Source organism: Vulpes vulpes, chromosome 1 (genome assembly GCF_048418805.1).
Source record: "Vulpes vulpes isolate BD-2025 chromosome 1, VulVul3, whole genome shotgun sequence".
Taxonomy (NCBI): domain Eukaryota; kingdom Metazoa; phylum Chordata; class Mammalia; order Carnivora; family Canidae; genus Vulpes; species Vulpes vulpes.
This window is the reverse complement of record NC_132780.1, coordinates 196,770,770-196,795,723: the sequence shown is the minus strand read 5'-3', so window position 1 is coordinate 196,795,723 and position 24,954 is coordinate 196,770,770. Positions and strand designations below refer to the sequence as shown.

At 49.9% G+C, this 24,954-nt stretch overlaps 1 protein-coding gene across 3 annotated transcripts in view; it reads left to right on the top strand.

The window, feature by feature from the left end:
* The window catches only part of FYN (FYN proto-oncogene, Src family tyrosine kinase), a 211,425-nt gene that overhangs the window by 169,503 nt on the left and 16,968 nt on the right, over positions 1 to 24,954 (top strand). For 2 of the 3 annotated variants that reach the window (XM_072739137.1, XM_072739147.1), the window contains 5 exons: positions 478 to 627; positions 3,392 to 3,556; positions 6,887 to 7,066; positions 9,006 to 9,082; positions 9,181 to 9,334. In XM_072739137.1, the coding sequence (XP_072595238.1) occupies positions 478 to 627; positions 3,392 to 3,556; positions 6,887 to 7,066; positions 9,006 to 9,082; positions 9,181 to 9,334 (726 nt within the window). Of the gene's footprint in view, positions 1 to 477; positions 628 to 3,391; positions 3,557 to 3,963; positions 4,120 to 6,886; positions 7,067 to 9,005; positions 9,083 to 9,180; positions 9,335 to 24,954 lie in introns of all 3 variants that reach the window. The other variant, XM_072739156.1, reaches the window with a different exon arrangement.

Sequence of the window (24,954 nt, the reverse complement as noted above, 5' to 3'; positions counted from 1 at the left end):
GTTATGTGCTCCTGAGACAGTGAAGTGGTATCTGAAGGCTCCCTTCTAGAGAAACGGTCCTTACCCTTCTTCAAACACACGTGGCCACTGCCTCTGCAGCACTCCAGGAGTAAGGAAGATGAGGAGAGCGACCCCAGCCTGCCTGCGTGTCTGTGTTTCTCTTCATCCGCCCCCAGGGGAGTTGGGTCTAATACCATATTAGGCAACACTAGGGTACTGAAGAGGGTGTTGTAGGAAGAAATGCAGGACGCTTTCATTCTCAAGGATAAAATGACTTAATTGCTAATAACTTCTGGCATTGGCAAGAAAGAGGTGTTTTCTTCTTCTGTTACTGAGTGGAAGAGTGTGTGTGCATGCACACATACATGTGTGTGTCCTCTTCATATTGGTTAATCAGAATAGTCAGGTAAGTGAGACCCAAAAAACAAATGAGCGTTCAAAATTATTGGAGCTGCTAATGCTTTGCATATTTACCAGGTGCCTATTCACTGTCGATCCGAGATTGGGATGATATGAAAGGAGACCATGTCAAACATTATAAAATTCGCAAACTTGACAATGGTGGATACTATATTACCACCCGGGCCCAGTTTGAAACACTTCAGCAGCTTGTACAACATTACTCAGGTAACCCTGACTCTGACTAGCTACTCACCACCGGGACACTGGAGGGAACGGGGAGGCTCCTAGGGAGGTCGGGGCGGGGAGGAGGTACAAGCATGAGCAAGGTCAGCAGTGGCATAGTTTTCTTTGCAGCCAGGCAAGGTGGGGCTTAGCTGAATAGGCTCTGTTGATGTCTTTTTACCATGGTTGTTATTAGTTCCACGCATTTGTCAAAAGATTCTATAACATTCTAGTTCCCAAATACGAAGCAATAGGTTAAATTGTAAACCTGTTCCCCTGGAGTCTGTAATCAGAAACCGTGACAGGAGAGGGAACAGTGTCTGGGAGGGAACTCACGGTGAGGGGTGGGGGGGGTGCTCCTGTCGAGGGTCCCCAGTTCACACTCAGCACTCACGGGACTGGCTGCACATGCTTTTCATTCCCATGACCGGATGCATTTTGCAGTCCATTTATCACATTCCACTCCTCCACCACTATGGCTGTTTCCTAACTAGATGTAGACTGTGCGGCCCACAGCTCCTAGATCTGTTACAGCTATTGTATTAAATTCAGCTTACAAACAGTAACTAGATCAGTCGCTGTCCTAACACCCAGAGGTCACTGTTAGTGTGTTGTTCCTAAAAATATATGTTTATGAGGTATTTAGGTGTACAGTCCGCACATTATAGTAAAGAATATGGTCTTATATACAAGTGTCAAAACGATTACTTTCTAAGATTAGCAAGGCTATCGCACCATATAACATATACACACAGGTGGAGTTTTACATAGATGCACATGCATATACAGATCTATGTCCCATTGAACCCTGTAGTTTTTTCTTGATCTGTATATGTGTGTGTGTATTATGTGTACACACATAATATATGCATACATATATATATATATACACGTTATATACTGTTCTTCAGGACAGTAACAAAACCCCAAAATAGTACATGGCTTGACCTCAACTATGGCTCTGTGCACATTCATTTTTTTAAAAAAAATTGTGTATAATTTTTTAGCACCGAAAAAAAGCAATCTTTTGAAAGTGGCAATAAGAAATACCTATCGATTCATCCTGGGCACTAATGAAAAAGTGAAAAATTAACAGGACCTGGAGTAATCGTTGTTTAGGGCATTGGATAGGTTTAGTTTATAGGGATTCTAATGAAATATTTGGGAGAAATGAAGCAGAATATCTCCCTGAGCTTAAGCGACATACTCAAAGTGCCCGCACATGTAAGGATTTTTCAAATGCCGAGATATATTTCATTACAGCCAAACATCAGCAGGATCCCCAGGGTTTGGATCATTTGAAAATATTGTGTTGGAAAGGGCACGTTAATAACATCGTAAAGCTGGAGGAGAGAAAGGATATGAAGAGCAATAGACGTTTTTTAATCTCAGAAAAAAAAATTCCATCTCAAGTTAGATTTGTTTTTATATTGGCTTTGCCTCTTCCCTCTTTCTCTCTCCCATGCAATAAAGTGCCTCTGAAATATTGACACATAAATAATTTCCTGCCTAAACATCTCAGAACCTGGTTCTACCATAAAGGAATAAAAAGTAACTTAAGGCTGGTTCCTGGAGAAAAGACAACCACCCTCCACAGGATTTCCCTGGATCCGAGGGGCCGCTGGTGGGACGTGGCGGGCGGGACGCTGTCCATTGCACACACCAGGCGCTCTACGGCTTTTGTCACTGCTCCGATCCTTTATTCTTTGTTACTTTTTCTTACCTGGCAGACATTTAACCTGACATTTAGGCAATTTCCCCTCACCACTGATATATTCTGAAAGGTATATTCTTTAAAAAGAAAGAAGGAAGGAAGGAAGGAAGGAAGGAAGGAAGGAAGGAAGGAAGGAAAGAAAGAAGAAAGAAAGAAAGAAAGAAAGAAAGAAAGAAAGAAAGAAAGAAAGAAAGAAAGAAAGAAAGAAAAGAAAACGAAGAGAAAAAGAAAGAAAAGAGAGAAGGGGAAAAAAATCCAAATAGCCCATAAGTGATAACTTGTTTCCTTTGTCTTTTTTCATAGGAAATAGGATTCTTTCTCAGCCTTGAGTTTCTACAGATTTCAGTTTCCTTTCTTTCTGCTTTGAAACCAGATTTCTAAATTATGCATTGGAGACGGTTATAAAGATTTTTTTTTAATGGGAAATATCAAAGAAGCAAGAGTATCTGACGGCTAGAATAGAGTCAGTTAAAATGCCAAAGAAATCCCTAGAGAAATGTGACCTCTTTTTTCCCCGGCCAGGTATAATCTTCAGTCTTCCTGGCTTATAACAGTCTAATATTCTATGGAAAAATCCTGAATTAAAGTCACAATTTTAAATATGTTCAAACCAAAGAAAGTCCCTGAACCCTTGATATTAGAAAGGGAGAGGATAGTCATGCTGATGTTCTGTCTTCCAAAGGTACCTTCTGAAGTCACTGGAGAGATCTCCAGGGCTCCAGAGACATGTCATTAGCATCTCGGACGGAAAACATTTTTCTTCGTTAGCGAGTATAGAAACCAAAACAGCCGTACCTGTACCTGTGTATGTGTGTAGCCTATATACTACCTGGAGGCATGGAGCGGTCCATGTTTAAAATGTCTTTCCTGTTCTACCTCCAATGAACATGTTTCAACGTGTGGTGTCTAATCTTCCAAGATATGTGCAGTTCTCGCCGACGTAGCCCTGTTTTGAGCAATGCTGTGCGCTCGCTGGGTTTGTGCAACTGTTAAGTGTCGTTTCACATGTTCTGCTTTTCTCTCCCTCTCCTGCTGCTGTCTCCACTCCATCAGAGAGAGCCGCAGGTCTCTGCTGCCGCCTAGTTGTTCCCTGTCATAAAGGGATGCCAAGGCTTACCGATCTGTCTGTCAAAACCAAAGATGTCTGGGAAATCCCTCGAGAATCCCTGCAGTTGATCAAGAGACTGGGAAATGGGCAGTTTGGGGAAGTATGGATGGGTATGCTGAGACTCAATTATTCTATTAGTAGCTCTCTCGTTTGGGAAGTCCCAAACATCAAAGATGGAAGGTGAAAATAAAGACTTTGTGACCCGGAAGGAAGAAGGTTTAAATTACTAATAGTGGGGGATTATACATTTGATTTTGATTTCAGAATTCCAGAATTTCCAAAAGAGAAGTAGCGGTCATGATTGGCAGATGGCTCAAATTATGCTATCATATGAGTCTCAATTCATAAGCCAGAAGATAGTAGGAGGAATGTTCCAGCCCTTCATTTTCAAGTGCAAACATTTGCCCAATGAACTCAGTGTCGCCCTAAGGGGCAAGTCACCTTCCATCTTCCCTAGTGCATGCATGATTATGGATTATAAGGACTGTGTTTTCTTTATTAATTCCCTTTCCTGTAGACAAAGCTGATGGTTTGTGCTTTAACTTAACTGTGATTGCATCGAGTTGTACCCCACAAACTTCTGGATTGGCTAAAGATGCTTGGGAAGTTGCACGTGATTCGTTGTTTCTGGAGAAGAAGCTGGGTCAGGGGTGTTTCGCTGAAGTGTGGCTTGGTAAGGCAGAGGGCGCATTGCATTTTGGCTGCACCTCAGAGCCAATTAAAGACAGTTTGGGACAAACACACACACACACACACACACACACACACACAGATTTTGGGACCAAGACATTTAACCTGGGTAGCCGGTCCGGCACAGGACGTCCAGATTTTGAAAGTACAGCGATACTTCACTGTACTCCTCTATCCTCCGTCACATGGCTAACGAAGGCAGGTGTGCACAGAACGGGAAACCAATACAGTAAGAATCCGTTGTTTCCTCTTCCTAAGACCTGAGAAGGTAAGATACGATGGACGGGTTACTATAGGGAAAGACCGTGAGCTTTTTTTTTTTTTTTTTTTTTTGGCTCAGTGGGCCTGCATTTGAACCTTTCCTAGCTGATTAACCATGGGCAAGGGGCTAAGTTAATGTCTTTGAGCCTTAGTTCCCTCATCTGTAAAATTGGAATGATATCTACTTCACGGGATTGAGGATGACATGGACAATATACTCAGAACCCCTGCACATGGTGGATGCTCAGTAGACCACTCAGACCTCTCTTAATTTGGTTGTCGTGTCATTGATGAGGCTGACTGCCCTGGGCCCGTCCCACTTCTTTTATAACAGCCTTTGGTCCATGGCAGCTTGGCTTAGAGAAAATCCTTGAATTTGGCCCCACCCAAACACATCTCTCCGTCAGTGAGACAGATGTTGGTGCTTATGGAATCCGCCTTCTTCCTTTCTTAGGTTCAATTAAAAACAATAAAGATAGGTACTTGTTGCTATATGTAGCTCTAAGTGTTTAGGGGTGGTCAACATTAAAAGATTTAGCACAGGGAAAGCTCTTGTAACAGAATAAGTATTACATAGCTGTAGATAGAGCAGTAAGGTTAGAGACAGACACGCAGACATGCACATATATGTGTGTATAAGCTACTATATAATAAGTATATATGAATATCTGTATATGGCCTTCCTCTCCTTCATCCGCTCAATTTATAACTGAAGTTGCGGGTGCCAAGATTTTAATTCATTTATGCAGTCAGGAAGAATTGGACATTCCACGAAGATTTATTTTCAAAATGCATAATTATCAACTTGAAGTCATTATGCCATACTATTACGAATTTGTTTCCTACTGAACATAAAATACCACGTTATGGTGGAATGCCAGTGAGACTAATTGGGTTGTTACCAGAGAAGAAAATCTCTATTTAAAATTTTGGGATGCTGACAGTGCTCAAATAGCAAAGACCACTTACAGATTGTTACCTTTTCCACTTACATGTAGCAGTCAGATATTTTATAATTTGAATGAACTCTTCTGTAAGCCACTGCTCTTTCCTAACTCAGATTTTTCTAGGTTGCATGTCGTCATTATATGAATCATGCCTTGAACAGAGTACCCAAAGGTTACAGAATTTTTTAATTCTAAAATCAGTTATGTTAAATATAAAAATTAATCTTGGGTAGCCCTGGTGGCCCAGTGGTTTAGTGCTGCCTGCAGCCCGGGGTGTGATCTTGGAGACCCGGGATCGAGTCCCACGTCGGGCTTCCTGCATGGAGCCTGCTTCTCCCTCTGCCTGTGTCTCTGCCTCTCTCTCGCTCTCTCTGAATGAATAAATAAATAAATCTTTTAAAAAAAAATAAAAAAATAAAAATAAAAATTAATCTTCATTTAAACCAGTTTTCTTTACAAATAGTAAAGGCATAATCTAACTCGGCAGATTTTTTTAAAGATTTTATTTATTTATTCATGAGAGACACAGAGAGAAAGGCACAGGGAGAAACAGGCTCCCTGTGGGGAGCCTGATCCGGGACTCGATCCCAGGACCAGAGCCAAAGGCAGATGCTTAACCACTGAGCCACCCAGGTGCCCCTCCCTTAGAGTTTTAACTCATAGTTATTATAAGACTAATAATGGAATACACACTGAACCTAGATTTTAAAAAAAAAAAAAAATTCTGGAGCTGAAAGAGATTCAAAAGATAATCCAGTTCCGTTCCTATATTTTATAGATGAGGCAACCCGTGATCATAAACCAGGCCTGTCTCTGTATCTACTTGATTTTAACATGTTATGCCTAAATACTTCTGTTCCCTCTTAGCTGCTGTTTAATTTTTTCACTCTAACTGATAGAAGCTATTGTTCTTGTGGCTGACCATCAGTTAACATGAGGAACTTTCCTTACCTGGTTGAAGTATGGGGCAAGTAGGCTGTGAGCTTCTTGCCAAAGCTCAATAGCATACTTGTAATCTTACCTATATATCAACTGTTCAAGGACTCGGTCAAGTAGCCCATCCACTGCAGACAGTTGAAAGTCTAGAGGAAATTTCCAGACATCCTCAGTGTGTTGCCATGTGTTTTTTTTTAATGGCACTCTTCATAAAATGTCTTCTTCCATGCTCACTCTACTGCCGAAGGGATAGCTATGGGATGGCCAGGCCTGTTCTAATGACCTTTGGGCTTTCATCCTTGTAAAGAAGTGTCCAGAGCTTTTGGTAACAATTTGTAATCACATGAGTGAGCCCCAGAAAAGGAAAGTCGCATAATATCGAAATCAGAAAAAAGTAATACGGCCATAGGTAAACGCATTTTTCCTGTTGAAAATACTTGACAGAGTCCTTACATTTGATTGTCCTCATTCAACAAAAAAAAAAAAAGGAGATTAAGTTTTTAAGTTTAACTTTATGTAAGGAGCTATTGATTGAAAAGCTTTTTTGTTGTTGTTTCCTTCAAAAGAGGAGCTTTGATTTGACTCAGTATTGTGGGATGTGTGCAGGTACCTGGAATGGAAACACAAAAGTAGCCATAAAGACTCTTAAACCAGGCACAATGTCCCCTGAGTCCTTCCTGGAGGAGGCACAGATCATGAAGAAGTTGAAACACGACAAGTTGGTCCAGCTCTACGCGGTGGTGTCCGAGGAGCCAATCTACATTGTCACCGAGTACATGAATAAAGGTTGGGATCCCTCTCACAGTTGACCCACAGGGGTTGTTTTGGGGAGGGAAATGGAGGTGCCTGCTTGCTTTTTTCCCTGCTTTCTGCATGAGTCAAGCATTCCCGTCAGGAAGCACAAATTGTCTGCTCATTAATGAAAACAGTTTTAAAACAGACCATGACCTTGAGTGTGCTCCCACCCCTAGGTCCTTATGAAACACAGCACCTTTTACACGCTGCACACGTCAGGAGTCTCAGCTCCTCTCCATAACGAAAGCGTTCATTTTTAATGTCAAGGGTGGTGGCGAGGGCTGTGATCATTTGCTGTCATTTCGGATGGCATGCCTTGTGCTAAATTTCCTTTTTCAGGGCTGAACGGTTCATATCAGACACAGGTCTCTGGGTTCATTTTGTCTCCATCTTCTCAGCACCTTTGCTTTTCCAACTCTCTTAAATATCAGATGAAGAAAGACATGCTTTTACAGAGCACATTTTTTTTAAGATTTATTTATTTATCTATTAGAAAGAGAATACAACCGGGAGGGGCAGAAGGAGAAGGAGAGAGAGTCTCAAGCAGACTCCCTGCTGAGTGCAGAGCCTGATGCAGGGCTCGATCTCACGACCCGGAGATCATGACCTGAGCCGAAACCAAGAGCCGGGCGTTCAATCAACTGCAGCACGCAAGCGGCCTAGAGAGCGCATTTTATTCTCATTCTCTCTCTGTCTTTCTAATCAAAAGCAGTATTGCCAGGGATAAGGCCAAAGATCACTTTGTTTCGGAAAAATAGACGAACCAAACAAGAAACAACCTTAAAAGGCAATGAATGCATCATACAACAGAGGACCCCAGTGTAATTTTTTCCTTTCCATGTACTTTGTTTTTAAATATATTCGGAAAAAAAATGTTTTTTCCTGGCAGATTGCTTGTCTTTTGTCTCCAGGGTTATTTGGTCAATAACTTTGTGATTAAAGCATGCAAGCAATCACCAGTGACCATCGCAAGCCTCCGGCCTCTGCGCATGATTGTTCTAGCCCTGGTGTTGGTCCTAAGCAACTTAGGCCGTGCTGTCACGGTGGCTCTGAGGCGTCAGATATCCAGAAGGCCTGGCTGGCCATGATCCAACGAGGGGAGCTACCTGCCCCACTCTATATTCCTCAGATATTCTTTCCTTGATTTAAAAATCTGTAAATAAGCTAGGCCAGTGCTTCTCAAACTTTGCTATGTATCAAGATCACCCAGGGGGCCTCTCACACTGCAGGTTTCCAGGCCCCGCCTCCTGAGTTTCTGATTCTGATTCTGGCGCACAACCTGAGAGCTTCCTAACAGATTCCCTGAGGGATGCAATCCCTGCTGGTCCCAGGACCAGACTTCGGGAACCACTTGGCCGGGCAGCGTCTTCCCCATGTCAGTGGGGACTGCTGGGGGATGAAGCAAAGTGGTGCAACTCCCCACGTATCCCCACGTGTCCCCATGTGCCCTTCTTTGTGACATAGAGGGAATCATATCCCACGCGTTATGCTTTTTTCAAACTTTTGTTGTTCTTTTTTTTTTCTTTAAGATTTTATTTATTTATTCACGAGAGACACAGAGAGAGAGGCAGAGACACAGGCAGAGGGAGAAGCAGGCTCCCTGCAGGGACCTGATGCGTGACTCGATCCCAGGATCCCAGGATCACACCCTGAGCCAAAGGCAGATGCTCCACCACTGAACAACCCAGGCATCCCCAAACTTTTGTTGTTCTTAGAAATGAAGTCACCATTGTCTGCGGTGAAATCCGAAAGATAAAACCGCTGCCTCTCAAACAAGAATTTTTTTCTACCCTCCTTTTTTTTTGTATAAATCTCTTTTTTATTCACCAATGGCATCATCTATTCAATCATAAGAAAACCAAATGCAGCCCTTTGTCAGGCATTTTTATCTTCCAGAGTAAATTGAAATGGTTTTATGTTTTGTCCACAGGAAGTTTACTCGATTTCTTAAAAGACGGGGAAGGAAGAGCTCTGAAGTTACCAAACCTCGTGGATATGGCAGCACAGGTAGGCTGCGTGGTCCTCTGACGCCCGCCTCAGGCGTAAGGCCGTGTGAGCCCGTGGAGTCGTGGTGTGACGTGCGTCCTGTTCCTCCGTTCCTACAGGTTGCCGCGGGAATGGCTTACATCGAGCGCATGAATTACATCCACAGGGACCTGCGGTCAGCAAACATCCTAGTGGGGAACGGACTAATATGCAAGATTGCTGACTTTGGATTGGCGAGGTTGATCGAAGACAATGAGTACACAGCAAGACAAGGTGGGCATTTATATGGGATGGCTCGTGATCACATCCGAGACAACAGTCGCTTGCGGCACCATCCTTCCTCTCTCCTTCCCTTCCCCTCCTCCAGAAAAATATTTGGAATGGCATCCTCCAGCCGAGGTGTTTCTTCTTGCTCTGGCAGGGATCCGATAGCTCTACAGGCGGGAGACTATAGTGGGTTCAATGGATGGACAGCATGTTGCCTTCTGGTGACTGAGCGTCCGCTGATGTGGTCTTCCTGGCTCAGGCTGGCCCCCGCACAGCGTCCAAGCCTCGGACGCTTTGCCTTTGGGGAAAGAGGGCTGTGGGAAGCCAAGAGATACATCAAATCATAGCTTGTCGTTCCATCCAAGTCTCAGCAGGAGACAGAAACATGCTCATTGGAGAATTTAATAAAGGAGTTCTTTATCAAGGCATGGGCAGGGTTAGGGAAACCAACAAGGCATGCTGTGATGTCCCGGAGCTCGTGGGTGACAGCCATCACCCACTGAGGCCAGAAGGGCAGTGGGCACGGAGCAGGCACCAGGGCTAAGAATGAGAGGCCACGTTGCAGAGAAAGGCCAGGCTTGGATCGGGCGATTTCGTACCTGAGCCCGCTGTTGGGGCTTCTCCAGATTTGCCGCCAAACCCGGGGGGGAATCCAGCGGTCAGAGGAGCCCACTGAGGAGCCCAGCTGGGTTGAGAACCAGGAGACGAGCAGAAGAGGGATCTAGAGGAAGGATGGTAAATAACCGTGTCAGCTGAGCACCCCACCCCTCTAAATCATCTCCCCCTGCTCTCCCTCCCCCAAAGATTTGTAGAAATCAGATTCTAGATTAAACACACCCCAGGCCTGCAGCCGCTCCGGCAGGGAGCTTTTCGGCTACTTTTAGAGCACCCGATGCCAGGGAGGGAATTCCCAGGGCTGTTTTCCTCCTTCCCGGATGTGCGCACCGCGGTGAGCAAGGTACGTGTGTGGAATTAGGAGTGCGGTTTGCAGGGGAGCGTAGGCCTGTCTGTCGTGTAGAAGGTAACGCTGGCGTCTGAAGGGAGCGGGGAGGCTGCGTGGCTGTTGTTTTTCACCAAGCCTAGGCCTCCTGAGCAAGGCGAAGCGGGGACTGGAATGTGTGGCAGGGCAGCGCTTCCTGCTGGATTTCAGAACGGCCACCCTGGGACTTTTAAATTCTTTCATTCCGTGTCAGTTCTCCCCTCCTCATTCTCGGCAGCGTCAAGCGAGGAGGAAAGCGCTTAAACGAAGACCCTGGCTGGTGCAGATACCGTCCAAATGCTCAATCTCATGTCGGTCAGACAGCTTGGCTGTTTGAATTTCCCCAACACGTGGCAGCTCTTGTGCTGGAGCCAAATGCCCACACCGCGAGCGTGCCCATGCGCGTGTGCACGCACATACACATGCACACACGCGCTACTGCGGGGCCAGATGGCAGGCCGTGTCCCTTATCAAAGGCACACGGGCAGCTGTGATTGGCACTGGTCATCCGGACAGAAATGTGGCCGTGCTTTTGAGTCAAGGGGTCTGCAGCGTCCCTGGGTCTGAGACCTGGCCCTAAATGAGACCGTTTGCCCTGCAGCAAACCCGTCAGGTCCCAACTCGCAGACCCAGAAGCCGGGGGGCCGCGCGGGGAGCAGGTGAAGGTTTGGAGACATGAATACTTAGTTCAGGAAGGGGCGAGATGGGAGTCGGTCTCGGCAGTCGGTCGTGTCAGCGTGCTCGCGGGAGTGAGTAGAGTCCGGGAGCCGGCTGGGGCGGTCCAGGGTGTGCCTCTCCCCTCTCCCACACTTTGGACTCTACAGAGTGTGTGGCTACAGATACTTGCCTTGAACCACCCATAAGTTAGAAGTTGCAGGGCAGAAACCAAGGATGTTGGGAAGGGTGCCGTGGACAGGGCTCGAGGGTTAGTCCACGGAGTGGGGTCGTCGGGCTGTGGCCCTGGGTGACTGGCGCCCGAGGGACAGCGTGCACGCGGCCACCCGCGGCCCGGGCCATGCAGTCCCACCCTCCTCCACGGTCGGCTGTCCTGACCACCCTTCTGCTGGCTTCCGCACCCCCACCATCACGTTCCCGGATGCTGCCCCCGACGACTTCTGAAGGATCCGCTCATACCCTTCGTACCGTATTTCCTTTGCTTAACTTCCAAATAGAGCGTCCCACCCACTCCCTCTCTCTTCCCTTTCGCAAATGTCCTCCCGTCCATGCCAAACTCCGGAAAGAGACAAATAAGGAGAAGGAAATGAGGTGGAGAACCGCACTCGGGGATAAGCAAAGGCTGTGGGGCTCCAGGATCTGCGAGGAGAATAAAAGCAATGGTCTCCTGCAGCAGAGGGAGAGGAAGGAGCCGGGGCGTCTACGGGGCACCCTATGAGGGCCGGGCCCGGGAGCCTAAATGTGAAGAGTCGGGAGGGAAGCGAGAGAAAGAGAAAGAGACTCGGGTTGAGCACCTTGCACAAAGGCAGGCAGCTAGTCAAAGGGCAGAGGCAAGAGCGGAGTCTCCAGGTGTGGCCGGCAGCGTTGCTTCTGCTCTCTTCAGCGGTGCCCACTGCCGCTCAGCCAGACAGTGATTTAAAAAACAAAAACAAAAACTAACAGTCATAAGTCCCTTTTCCCCTTTATTGTGTGGGGAAGTGTTTTTAAGGGGGAGCCTCTCATGTGCAAGTGTGAGGGAGCTTGAAAGAGCTGCATCTTCGAGCTCTGGGCCGGCTCCCCCAGGGCCTGGCCCGCCCCGGCTCTGCAGGAGGCAGAAGGGGCCTGCGTGTAGCTGTCGGGGCGCTCTGCAGATGGCACGCGCTGCACGCTGAGGGTTCTGCTGGGGACTCCTCGGCTCCTCCAGACAGCTGGCCCGCGAGCCTGGGAGTATTTACAAGCCGGGTTTTATGTTACCCCCAGGCCACGGCCAGGGGAGATCCTGATTATGGAAGTGAGGGCAGTGTTCAGAAGCAAGCACCGAACACAGGTATTTGGGGACTCTGAGCAGCAGTGGTTTCTCCTCACGGTTGGGGGTTTCCCAGCTAGGGGCGCACCGAAGCGTCTGTCACCATCCCCCGGCCCTGGGTAGATGCGGTGACATTCCCCAGGGCACAGAATTGGAATTTGGACACGCGTCCAGCAGCCCTCCCTGCGTTGCTCTCCCCCTACTGCCCCCCGCCCCCCTGGACTGTGAGCAGAAGCCCCCGTCAGGGAGGAGGTCAGCGCCAGGGTCAGAGCCGGTGAGGGTGGTCCTCTACCGCCAGCCTTCTGGAGGCCACCAGAAATCACTTGGCGCTGCTCTCTGGTACCCGCACATCTCCCTCCATCACAGCAGGTCTTCTTCGGTCATAAACTCGTTGCTAAATTCTGTGCAATCAGAGCCTCTAAGTAACGCCACCATTAACTACGTGAATGCCTCGTCCGGGAGAGGGATTTTGCTGGGAGCTACTGCTCTAAGGAAGCAGGACGCACCCCGGGGCAGGGGTGGGGGTGGGGGTGCGTCCTGCAGGTGAGCAGAGGGACACACAGGTCCGGCGCTGAAGCCACATAAAACCATCGCCTCGGCCAAGTTATTTCACTTCTCTGCACCTCAATTTGCTTCCCTGCAAAGTGGAAATATATTTTAACTGCTTCGTGCTTTAATTTTTGCCAAGACAGCTAAAGGCAATGTCAAGTCTCAGCACAGGGCCCGGAACACGGCAGGCGGTGAATACATACCCTTGTCATTGTGTCTCATACGTGGTGACAGCCCTTGGGGAGCACACCCGGGAACGCTGTGGAGGACAGGGAGAGGCGAGGGCAGTTCCCGCATAGCCAGATGCAGGTTATAGGAGACTGGAATCGCCAGTGACAGAAATAAGGGAGTCGGAGAGAAGAGCTCATTTTTCAGAGAAAGAGGAGGAGTTTGGTTCTGGGTTTGTGGAGCTGGAGGTGGTTGTGGTGGTGGATCCCCAGGCAGTGTCCAAGCCCTCACCGCTGCCCCGTCCCCCTGCCCCAGGTCCTCACCTCCCAGTGCCTCTCCCCCCACCCCCCATCTCCCCCAGGCTCCCACTGGCCTCTCCCCCCACCTCCATCCCCTCCCCCAGGCTCCCTCTGGCCTCTCCCCCCACCTCCATCCCCTCCCCCAGGCTCCTGCTGGCCTCTCCCCCCACCTCCATCCCCCCCAGGCTCCCATTGGCCTCTCCCCCACCTCCATCCCCTCCCCCAGGCTCCCGCTGGCCTCTCCCCCACCTCCATCCCCTCCCCCAGGCTCCCGCTGGCCTCTCCCCCACCTCCATCCCCTCCCCCAGGCTCCCGCTGGCCTCTCCCCCACCTCCATCCCCTCCCCCAGGCTCCCACTGGCCTCTCCCCCACCTCCATCCCCTCCCCCAGGCTCCCGCTGGCTTCTTCCCCCCCACCCCCCATCTCCCCCAGGCTCCCACTGGCTTCTCCCCCCACCTCCATCCCCTCCCCCAGGCTCCTGCTGGCCTCTCCCCCCACCTCCATCCCCCCCAGGCTCCCACTGGCCTCTCCCCCACCTCCATCCCCTCCCCCAGGCTCCCGCTGGCCTCTCCCCCACCTCCATCCCCTCCCCCAGGCTCCCACTGGCCTCTCCCCCACCTCCATCCCCTCCCCCAGGCTCCCACTGGCTTCTTCCCCCCCACCCCCCATCTCCCCCAGGCTCCCACTGGCTTCTCCCCCCACCTCCATCCCCTCCCCCAGGCTCCTGCTGGCCTCTCCCCCCACCTCCATCCCCCCCAGGCTCCTGCTGGCCTCTCCCCCCACCTCCATCCCCCCCAGGCTCCCACTGGCCTCTCCCCCACCTCCATCCCCTCCCCCAGGCTCCCGCTGGCCTCTCCCCCACCTCCATCCCCTCCCCCAGGCTCCCGCTGGCCTCTCCCCCACCTCCATCCCCTCCCCCAGGCTCCCGCTGGCCTCTCCCCCACCTCCATCCCCTCCCCCAGGCTCCCACTGGCCTCTCCCCCACCTCCATCCCCTCCCCCAGGCTCCCACTGGCTTCTTCCCCCCCATCCCCCATCTCCCCCAGGCTCCCACTGGCTTCTCCCCCCACCTCCATCCCCTCCCCCAGGCTCCCGCTGGCCTCTCCCCCCACCTCCATCCCCCCCAGGCTCCCACTGGCCTCTACCCCCTCCTCCATCCCCTCCCCCAGGCTCCCACTGGCCTCTCCCCCTACCTGCAGGGTCGCCTGAGATCCAATCTCAGCCCTGTCCCTACTGCAGCATCACCGCGGAGCGGACACCCCAAGGCTCCACCGTCTGCCTGTCTGTCTGTCATCCTCACATGTCCACACCTCACCTCCTCCCATAACCACCAGCGTGGGTGACTGTCACCGAGCCTTGCTTTCTAAGACTCCGGCAGTTCCCCTCCAACCAGCAGCTCCTTCAGAGCTCACGCAGACAGGCAGGAAGAGAGTTCTTGATCGACCCCATTCTCTTCTTGAGCTTTCAGGAAGCTCAGTGCTGACTAGGCCCGATCTAAACCTAACACGTTCGGGTCGACTTGGCTTGTGTAAAAGAACGGCCTGCTTTTGTCTACACGTATTTATTTTTATTGAGCCATAACATACGGACGATAAAATGAGTAACGGCAAAGTGTACAACCCAGTAAGTTCTTACACACGTGTCCGCCCCTGAAACCACCCACGGATGAAGACAGGCCACACCGCCAGCACCCCAGAAGCCCCGCTCGGCCCCCTTCCAGCCACAGCCGCCTGCCTGGGTAGCCACTGTTCCTACCTGCACCCAGAGATTCCTTCTGCTGGTGGTGGCACCTCGTCTAAATGAGCCATGAGCGTTGCTCCCCTGTGTCCAGCTTCTTTCCCACCATTACGTCTGCGGGGCTCATCCCTGCTGCTGTGTGCATCAGCTCTTTCCCTTCTCTTGCTGAGCCGTATTCCACCCTACAAATTGTTATCAGTTTATCTGTCCTACTGGTATTTCTGATTTGGGGCCATTATGGACTAGGCTGCCGTGGTGGAGGACAAAAGTCCCTCTGTCTCGTGGTTAGGTCCCAGGAATAGACCCGTCAGGGGCGCCTGGGTAACACAGTCGGTTTGGCATCCGCCTCTTGATTTCGGCTCAGGTCATGGTCTCCGGGTCAGGACATCGAGCCTCACATCAGGCTCTGCGCTCAGCACGGAGTCTACTTGAGATTCTCTCTCTCTCCCTCCGCCCCTTCTGCTCATGCACTGTCTCTCTCTCTATCTCAAATAAATAAATAAATCTTTATTTATTTTTTTTTTAATAAATAAATCTTTAAAACATAAAAAGAACCATTAGTCCTCGGGCAAGCCTAGTTTGCATTTATAGATACTGCCCTGCAGACTTTGTGGGCATGCCTTTAGAGGTGTAATACGGGGTTGCTGTGTTACCTGCTGGTGGGACACTTCGAAGAAGCCAGGCCTAGAGGTTACAAGGCCTGGGTTTGAACAAACTCACTTACAAATCACTTGACCTTTGTGAAATGGAAAAGTGAAAATAGCTTCCTCACGTAATTAGCGCAGGACTCCTCGGGCTGTCTATGAAAGCTCTTCGAGGGTGGTGGAATGTAAAAACCATCCTTATGACCCAAACTTCTTATGTCTGATGTACATTATCCTTGAAAAGTCTCTTTCTTTCTTACCTTAAAAAAGAAGTTAAGAAAAAGACTACTAGTAATCAGGAAAGAAGAATCAATCTTTTAAGACAAAAAAAAGAAAAGAAAGAAAAATTAGTTCTTTAATTTTACAGCCAGCTGTGCCTGGGCCCTCACCACTTATTACCTACATGCCCCGAGGCCCCCCCCCATCCCCTGCCAGCCCGAGCATAACTGCAAACCAGAGGCTCCAGCAGCGGCTCTGATGGTTGTGCCTGCGTGTGCGTGAGCACACACATAAATGCACGAGCGCTGTCGGAGCAATCCTCCCACGTGTCTGCGGGCCCAGTCTCACCGCTCCTCCATAGAGGTAATTCGGCCTGAAGATCAGCACTGAGCATACAGTAGGTACTTAATAGATACCTGCTTACAGCAGCGAAAGTAGCCAAACTCACTGTCCCCTCTGCACACTCCTCCCAGACCTGCTCCCCTGCCCTCTGGGCAGCGGGCACAGCTCTCCCTGTGGGCATCAGACACCCTGGTGACCGCAAGACCCTCCAGAGAGGACGCTGTGCTAGGCCAGCCCTCCCTGGATGCAGCAGCAAGGTTGTCTTGGGGTAGTGAGAAGCGCAGGAGCCTTGGAGCTGGGTGGTCTGGGTGCAGATCCCGACTCTGCATTTCCTGCTCCTTCGTGGACTTTGCATAAGCTCTAGCTTCAGGGAGCTTCAGCTTTTTTCTCCTCCCTGGAGAACCAGGGCCGGTGTTGGCCACCTTTCAGGCGGTTGTGAGGATCAGAGAAGAAGCTCTCGGGGTTTTCACTCCTTCCTGTGCTCTTGGCAGCTCCTTGCTTTATGTCTTTCTGGATGGCCCAACCCCGCTTTCCTTCACACACACACACACACACACACACATGCTCCCAAAGATGGGAGGGACTGAATGGGTTAAGAGCACGACATATGAAATCAAATGATCTTAGTGTAAATCTTAGCATCATTGCGAAGTAGCTGTAAATTTTGGACAAGTTACCCAACCTCCCTGGGTCTCCATCCCCACCTCGTCTCCATCACAGGACTGGGAATATCCGTAAAGTGCTCAGCACAGAGCAGACGCTGAGCTGATAGTTGTACAGTTGTTAGTAGTAATAGTGACGTCACTACTATTGATCCAGTGGGGTGATAGCAGCTGTTTGTTGTATCTCACTCCGGCCCTCCCCTCCATCCCCCCCCCCACACACACACACACACACAAGCACACCCTACACACGCCTGCCTTCCTGCAGAGCACACACCCTCTCGTCTTCCAGCCGGGTCACCTGCCTACTTAACTCTCTCCACTGCTGATTTGAATCATCACAAAGACAGGAACATAGAATTGCTCTGTGTGCTGGGGTTTTTTGGTTGTTTTTTTTTTTTTTTTTTTTTTTAAGGATCACTGTGGGGGAAGCAAATGTCAAAGCAGTTTAATCTCTGGATCTTTGGAATGTAGATAGAAACCGGGGCTCCTGTGACTTTGTATAAGACCTGCTTGGGGGGGGGGGCCGGGGCGGGGAGACCTGCCGTGAGTTTAGGTTTGTGTGTTAAATAGAGGAAGAAAAATGCGTCTGTTCAAATGCTCCCAGTATTGCAGATTTAAGTTGAATAGATTATTATCTGGAGGAAAATTCACATATAAATTAGACTGCGAAGAATTCATAATCGTTGCAGTTTTCATGTTAATTATTTCATGTTAAAAAATTGTTACTGCATAAATTAACACATTCTTTCATGGTGAACATATTTTAGAAAGATTTGTTACTTTAATAACTCTTTGTGTATTAGAAATCCCAGATGCCTGTACTAATTAAATATAATCAGATTTTGGATTCAAAAAGCACAGTAGCCATTTAACACAAACAAGGAGGCAGCTAGGTTGACAAACACAGCCAGGAAGAAGCGGATCCCGGTTTTCTTTCGAATTTTGAATCTCACGATTCAGAACTGTGAATTCAATTTCTGTCCTCCCTTTGTGTTACAATGACTGGGGATTATCAGCCTGCGAACACCAGCCTCCCAGCTCAAGGGCTCCTGCAGAATTATTAATCAGCCTCTTCCGAGGCCTCTGTAATCCGGTGGCACATCAAGGCAGGAGATGCCCGCCCCCGCCCCCGTGGGCGGCACATGGGTTCTTGTTCTCTGTCAACAGCAGCACTGCCATTCCCACACAGCGCGCCGTGACCCGAACGGCAAATGTCAGCCACGGGGAGGCGGCCGGGGACCCGTTTTTTTAATCGTTGGATTGAATCTAATTCTCCCCCTACTGGAGAAGCAAACCACCCTTTGACGAAAAGCAAACCCTTCCCAAAGCACCCATTGTTTTAAGGACTGAGCAGGAAGCGTGTTTGTTTACACTGACCCCCCACCCCGGAGCCCCAGGGGTGCCGTGGCGGGGGGGGGGGGGGGGGGCCCGGGAGCCTCCTGCCTGCTGAGCCACCTGGAGCCGCGGGGGCCACCCCGATTGTGCCCCCCGGGAAGGAGCACGAATTGTGCACACCGTCCATTTCGCTCCCAGAGAGGACGCGGAAAGCCAAAGATCACAATGAAAAGAAAGGGACTTTAACCCACCCTCGGCCACCCCAGACTCTCTTTTAAGATGAAACCCGCAGGCGGGCGACGGCCTGGGTCCTTCCACCGCCCGCCGGCCCCGGGGAGACAGATGGGACCCCGGCGAGCCCCGGTCGCTGACAGCCCGCTCCGCTCCTCTGAATATCTTCCCTCTTTATCTGCACCGGCCAGTCACGTGTTACACGCCGGGTGGGTGTCTTTCTCCTTTGTGCTGTCTCGGGCAGAGCAATTTGGCGGTGGTTTCTGAATGGTCAAGAGCATGTCCTTGGTCTGTGCATCCCGCGTTTCTTAGCAATCAGCAAGGAGGAAGCAGATGGTCACCCTCTGTGATTTTAAAGTGTGTAAATAGGAACTGCAGACTGCCATCAAACATCAAAAATGTCACTTGGCTTCCTCGTCTTGCCTTGCTGGCAGGAGGAACTCCTTCATTTGCATCATCTGGATAATCAGGGACAGGCAGTGCAGATGAAAACTGCCCCACGTCTCGAGGCCTCCATGTCTTCCAGCTGGAGGGAGGCGCACAGCCGCATGGAGCTGGGCTCCCCAGCGGCCCCGGCAGGCCCCGGCGCTGTGTGGGGGCAGTCCGGAAAAGCAACCCCAAAGTGCCTATTGTCTTCCGCACATCCTCTCTTGCTTTGATTCCTTCCTCACTGCAGCCAAACCCTCAATATGACCACCAGCTGTTCCCCAAGCCCCGGCGCTTGTCCCCGCTGCCTCGCATGCTTCGTGGCATGATGTCAGACTGCCCCTCCTGGGGGTGGCCGGATTCCTGGAATAATTTCTGTGTTGAGCTGCCTCCCAGACACCCGTTTATTACTGAGGTCTGAGTTCTCACCACCCTGAGCAGCAGCGTGCCCCTGGCTGCAAAGCCCTACACCCAGCGTTCTTGTCTTTTACTCTGCACAAAAGCCCACGGAGGTAGGTGTCCCTCCGACCCGGGACGGTGAATCAAGATCCTTATTCTGATTTCACGTCTCTGTCTGGCTCCTGGAAAGCGGGGAGGATCGCTGCAATTGTTCAGAGCTTTGGTGTTCTGGAATAGCCAGCAGGGTTCCTCCTTTCCTCACCTCCGCCCGAGAGAATCACTTCAATCCACCCCACCCCACCCCACCCCCGTCCTAATGCAGTCTGTGCTTCAAGCAGAGTCCTCTCGACGAGTCTTAGATTTCCTTCCGGAAAGTACGGGGACCAAATACCCATGGTTTCAGGAGCTGCCAATGCATTCCGTTCTTTTGCGCTGCCAGGGACCGTTCTCTCCGGTTGCCACTGGTCACCACGGGGAAGAGAGTGGTGGGGAAACGGGCAGCCAGAGCACCCTCCCCTCGCCTGCTGGCGATCCCCCACAGGTCGCAGAAGAAATGTCCCTGCCTGCCCCTCCTCAACTCCAGGGTGCCAGGAGCAGAGCCCTGGCTGCAGCCGCATCCCCCTCTTCCCGCGGGCTGGGTCTCCCTCCTTCAGTTGTCCTGAGTAGGTTTTTGATACCCGCCGATGGGCCTGGACCTTGCACCCCCCTTCCCTGTCTGGGCCTCCATTCTGGGCTTCCCTTGAGACTCTCCTCACCCCTCTCAGCCTGAACATCCCTTCCGTGCATTTAGCCACACCAGACCTCGGATCCGTGGCCCAGCTAATCAGCCCTTGTCTGTACGACGTGTCTTGGCCCTGCCTCTGGCCCCTGGCTCTTGTCTGGCTGGGCTTGGTCTTCCTCCACCCACATCCCTGATGGGACCCCGCTCCTCCCTCCTCTACTGCTTACCTCCTTCCTTCTCAGATTCCCTGCTCACCATCGTGCATTTCAGATGGGACATCATGTGAATTCACGGTACCGTTCACCTCTCCCCTACTTTTACTTTTAAAACACGGTGCTGAAATCTTCTGAACCTCACGTAGAAATTTCAATACAATGCGTCACCAGAGATAACTGGAAAACACACAGTTGTATTGCTCCAGACACATTTGGGGAACTTGAAAGTCATTCCTTTGGCCTCGTGTGAAAAATCGGAATTTTGCTCTGCCTGGTTTTATTGGGTTTGAAATCATTGTTTTGTTTGAACAACCGCAGAGCTCCAGGTCAGGTCAGCTTTGATTTCACCTCTTCTGCAGGATATCCCGTCCTCGTCCTGACGTGTCACCCCTCCCCGCCAACATAAGCAGCTTCCTGTTGCTGGCACAGTTTGTGATTTCTTCTCCTTTATTCCGCAGGGTGACTTTAAAGTTGACGTCCTGCACATTATTTAATTCTGGATGTAATAATTTGCAGAGTCTGTGGCTTCCTAATTAAAGGGGACCCTGGATGGATCTTTGGTTCAGAAAAACAGTGTCTGTTGTTGACGCTAATGCCTTTCCCCCTTGAAAATGCTCTTGGGGCACCACTGGAGTCTCTCTCGGAAGGACTTGGCTGCTTTTATTCCATACTGGCTTTGCCTTCTCCACCTTGGCCCAGTTTCTGTAGCCGGAGGGGATGTTTTCTGAGACAGGGCTGTGGAATTGGCCTGGTCACCAGCAGAGGAAGTAAGGTTTGACAGCCCAACTGTCCACCAAGAGCCAATAATGTGAATGGCCCCCCCACCCTCGGCCTGTCCTGGCTCCCGAGCTGAGCCTCTCCCAGGGAGAACCGCGGGTCACACTGCAGCATTTCAGTCTGGCCACCTCTATCCAGAGCCCCCATTCCCTGTGCATTTCCTCTTTCCCTCTCTCCTGAGCCCTCTTTTTTCCTAAAATCAGTGTCCCAACCTATTCAGCTGTCTGTTGGGTCTGCCTGTGAACTGTGTCTCCCCAGCTGCCTACAGCGGCACATGGCAGGAGGTGATCCATGCTTGGTCTTCTCAGGAGGCCCTCCGCCTGTGCCGGGCACTCGCTGGATGCTCAGTAAGTTCTCAGTGATTGATGAGTGCATTGGGTTTTCTTTATCCTCTTTCCCTCTCTTAAAGTTTGAAGAGCTTCAGCTAACCAGATGCAACTCAGTGCCTTTGCATTACCGTCCAAATAGAATAATAAGGACGCCTGGGTGGCTCAGCGGTTGAGCATCTGCCTTCGGCTCAGGGCATGATCCCACAGTCCCGGGATCGAGTCCCACATCAGGCTCCCTGCATGGAGTCTGCATCTCCCTCTGCCTATGTCTCTCCCTGCCCCTCTCTCTGTGTCTCTCATGAATAAATCTATAAAATCTTAAAAAACAAAAAACAAATAGAATAATAATTGGCATTTATTCAGCTGTTACAGTGTGCCAGAGGCTGTGCTGAGCCCCTTACATTATTTACAATTCTCACCACAACCTCATGAGGTTATCATCATCCCGATTTACAGACACAGAGACTGAGACTGGGGGCAGTTTTAAGTGGTCACCGAGCAAATGGGACGTGCAAGCCCAGATCTACTGACTCCAAAGCTCCCTTCATAAATAGCCATCCTGGGCCTTCCACAAATGGCCCCTCGATCCCAGCACAGCCCATGGGGTGCGCCCCTTTGCACTCTCACTTAAGAGCACTTTCTCCCTGATTCCTGGCCAACTTACATGCACTAAGTGCAGGAGGTAGACTTGGGAGTGGAAGTCTCTGCCATTTTCATTTGAATATTTCCAGGGCCACTGCCATCATCTTAATGCATGAAGATGCATAAAATATAGGAAGTAACCAAATCAAGTAAGAACCGCTTCTGTTTGAGGCGAAGAAAACAGCTTGCCTGGCCACTAGGGATAGAGAACCTTCATTAACTGGACTGGATCCTGGGGGTTGGGATGAGCCATCCTGACTTAATGAATTTAACTGGTCTTCCTGCTTTCATTTAAAAATCAAGAGCATTTGGTCAGACCATCCTACAGTAGGGTAAGGATGCCTTTATTCCTGTAACGCTAGGGGTGAAAACAATCACTAGTTGTTACACTGCCGTGTATTCTCTCTTTTCTTTTTTTTGGTTTGATTAAACCTGCGTAAAAGAAGAGAATTTCTTTGGATAAATTGCTGGAATAAATTGCCTTTAGTCCGTTAAAGATTAGTTGAGCAGTTGCTCTTTAAGCAGCTGTAGGCGAGGTACTGTCAAGGAATGGAAGTATAAAACATGGTCCCCAACCTCAAAGGATTTGCATTCTACTTAAGGAGACAAAAAAATAACACATGCAGAACTAGCAGAAGGACATGTTGGGGACATGGGCATTGCAGCATGGGGTATCGTGTTCAAGGACTTGGACTCTGGAACCAGACTCCCTTGGTTCAAATCCAGCTCCGCCGTTTCCACACGGTCTTTGGCATATCACTTTACCTCTCCGCGTTCAGTTTTCTCATCTGGAGAACAGGACTATTACTGGCATCTACCTCCTGCGTGTAAAGCACTTAGCCTGATGCCTGACACTTAGCAAGCACTCAGTGTATGTTTAGCTGTTGTTGTGGCTACTACTGTCAAGCATTCGACGGTTATTTATAACGTTGGCTCCAAGTGCGTTGGAGAGATCAATGAAAGCTGGAGTAATCACAGATGACTTCATGAGGAAGGTGGGAAGGGAGAGGAGTATGTTTCAGCTCAGCAAGTGGAAGAGAAGAAGACATTTAGAACAAGCTAACAAGCAGCAGGCACGATTATGCCAAGTGCAGGGTACAGATTCTGGGAAAGCAAACCAGAAGAGAAGTTGTGTTTGGGGTTGCAAGAGCTCAAGTTGGATAGGTACGTGGGTGTGAAAACCAGGTGGGGGATTTTGCCTTAATGCCGTGGGGGACCCGCTCTGTGGTGGGTAAGGGGAGTATATCATGAGGCTGAGGTTTAAGTGACTCATTGGAAGGACAATGAGCCAAAGGCAGGGCACGATCCATGAACTGTGACGGGAAGGCTGACCAGAGGGACAAGGCCCCAAGACAAGTTTCAGCAAAGAGCTTAAACCAGAAATGGCAAATGTGGGGTGCCTGGGTGGCTCTGTGGTCGAGCATCTGCCTTTGGCTCGGGTCGTGAATCTGTGGTCGCAAGATTGAGCCCTGCATGGAGCCTGCTTCTCCCTCTGCCTGTGTCTCTGCCTCTCTCTCTCTTTCTCTCTCATGAATAAATAAATAAATAAATAAAATCTTAAAAAAAAAAAAGAAAGGGCAAATGTGGGAGGCCTGTTACAGAGGGAAAGAGGGAGCCTTGGTGATACTGGGGGCCTGGCTGGCTCAGTCAGTAAAGCATATGACTCTTGGTTATGAGCTCAAGATTATGAGCTTGAACCCCACTTTGGGCATAGAGATTATTTAAAAAAAAAAAAAAAGGAAGAGAAAGAAACCTTGGTGATAGATCAGCTCTGAGGTTGCAAGAAAAGGAGAAGTTCCAGCTGGCTTTCAGGCTTTTCACATTGAACCCCGGCAGAATGATGATCTGACCCCCGGGAAAGGGATAACATAAAAAAAAATTTTTTTTAATTAAAAAGGCACTCCACTCGCATCCTAAAATATTAAAATGAGAAGAAACTTAAGTCAGATCAGTCGTTTAGTAAAACTTTCTGCCTTATACAGGAATCTCCTTTACAATAAGATGTCATCTTCATAGTAAGATGATTTGGTAAAATAATGCATTTAGACGCCTAGTTGCCACAATCGAGAGACAGGTGGGGAACCCCAGAGGCTGTGTCCCTTCGACGTTTGCAAATCAAGAACTGGGACATCTGATGACAAACAGGGTCTGTGTGGTGTTTCCAGCCCAGAGGTGGTGGGCGGGGGGCGGGGGGGAGCCAGAGACAGGGTGTGCCCCCCCACCAGGGAATGAACGGAGAGGGAGGAGCCTCACTCAGAGACACGAGGAGGCTTGGACTCAGAGATGATTCATTCATTCCTCCCGAAGATGTCTGAGCTTGCAAAGCGCCGGAGTACGCTAAGTTTTACTCCTTTGTGGCTGAGATTATTAGTATCATTCGACCATGAAAAGTGTGCTAAAATAGTGCAGATGTGCCTAGAGCCACTCTTTAAACGAACATGACGTCGGAAGTGACGATAGAAGGCCGGCCCACCCGACGCTAATGCTCCTTCACCCGTGGGCCTTGGAGGTGTCGTGATGCTTCCCGAGGGTGTTGAAAAGTCAAAATGCTTTGCACGCTCTTTCTCATCCCAAACTGTTCTCAAGATAGTGACACATTATCCTCTACTTTTGAAAGACAGGGAGAAGGAATGAGGTGGGATGTCATCATATTCTGCTCCCAAGCCCCAGTGGCTTCCCATCACAGGACAGGAGCCAAAGGCTTTAGCGAGGCTGGCGAAAGCCCCATAACACCTGTCCTTGTGGCCCATTTTATTATTCTTCATGGTATTTGTCACCGTCTGACCCATATCACGGCCACTCAGTTAGTATATCTCCTTCCCAGACTAAGCGGCACGCCCCGTGGGAGCCAGGGATCGAGTTCACCGCTGTGCTCCTAGCACCAGGTACAGTGCCAGGCACGCGGGGAAAGCTCAGAAAGACTTATGGCGGGAAACGAGAGTGAGCAAAAGCAGCCAGCAGTAGTGGGGGTTGATGTCGTTCTGTGACCA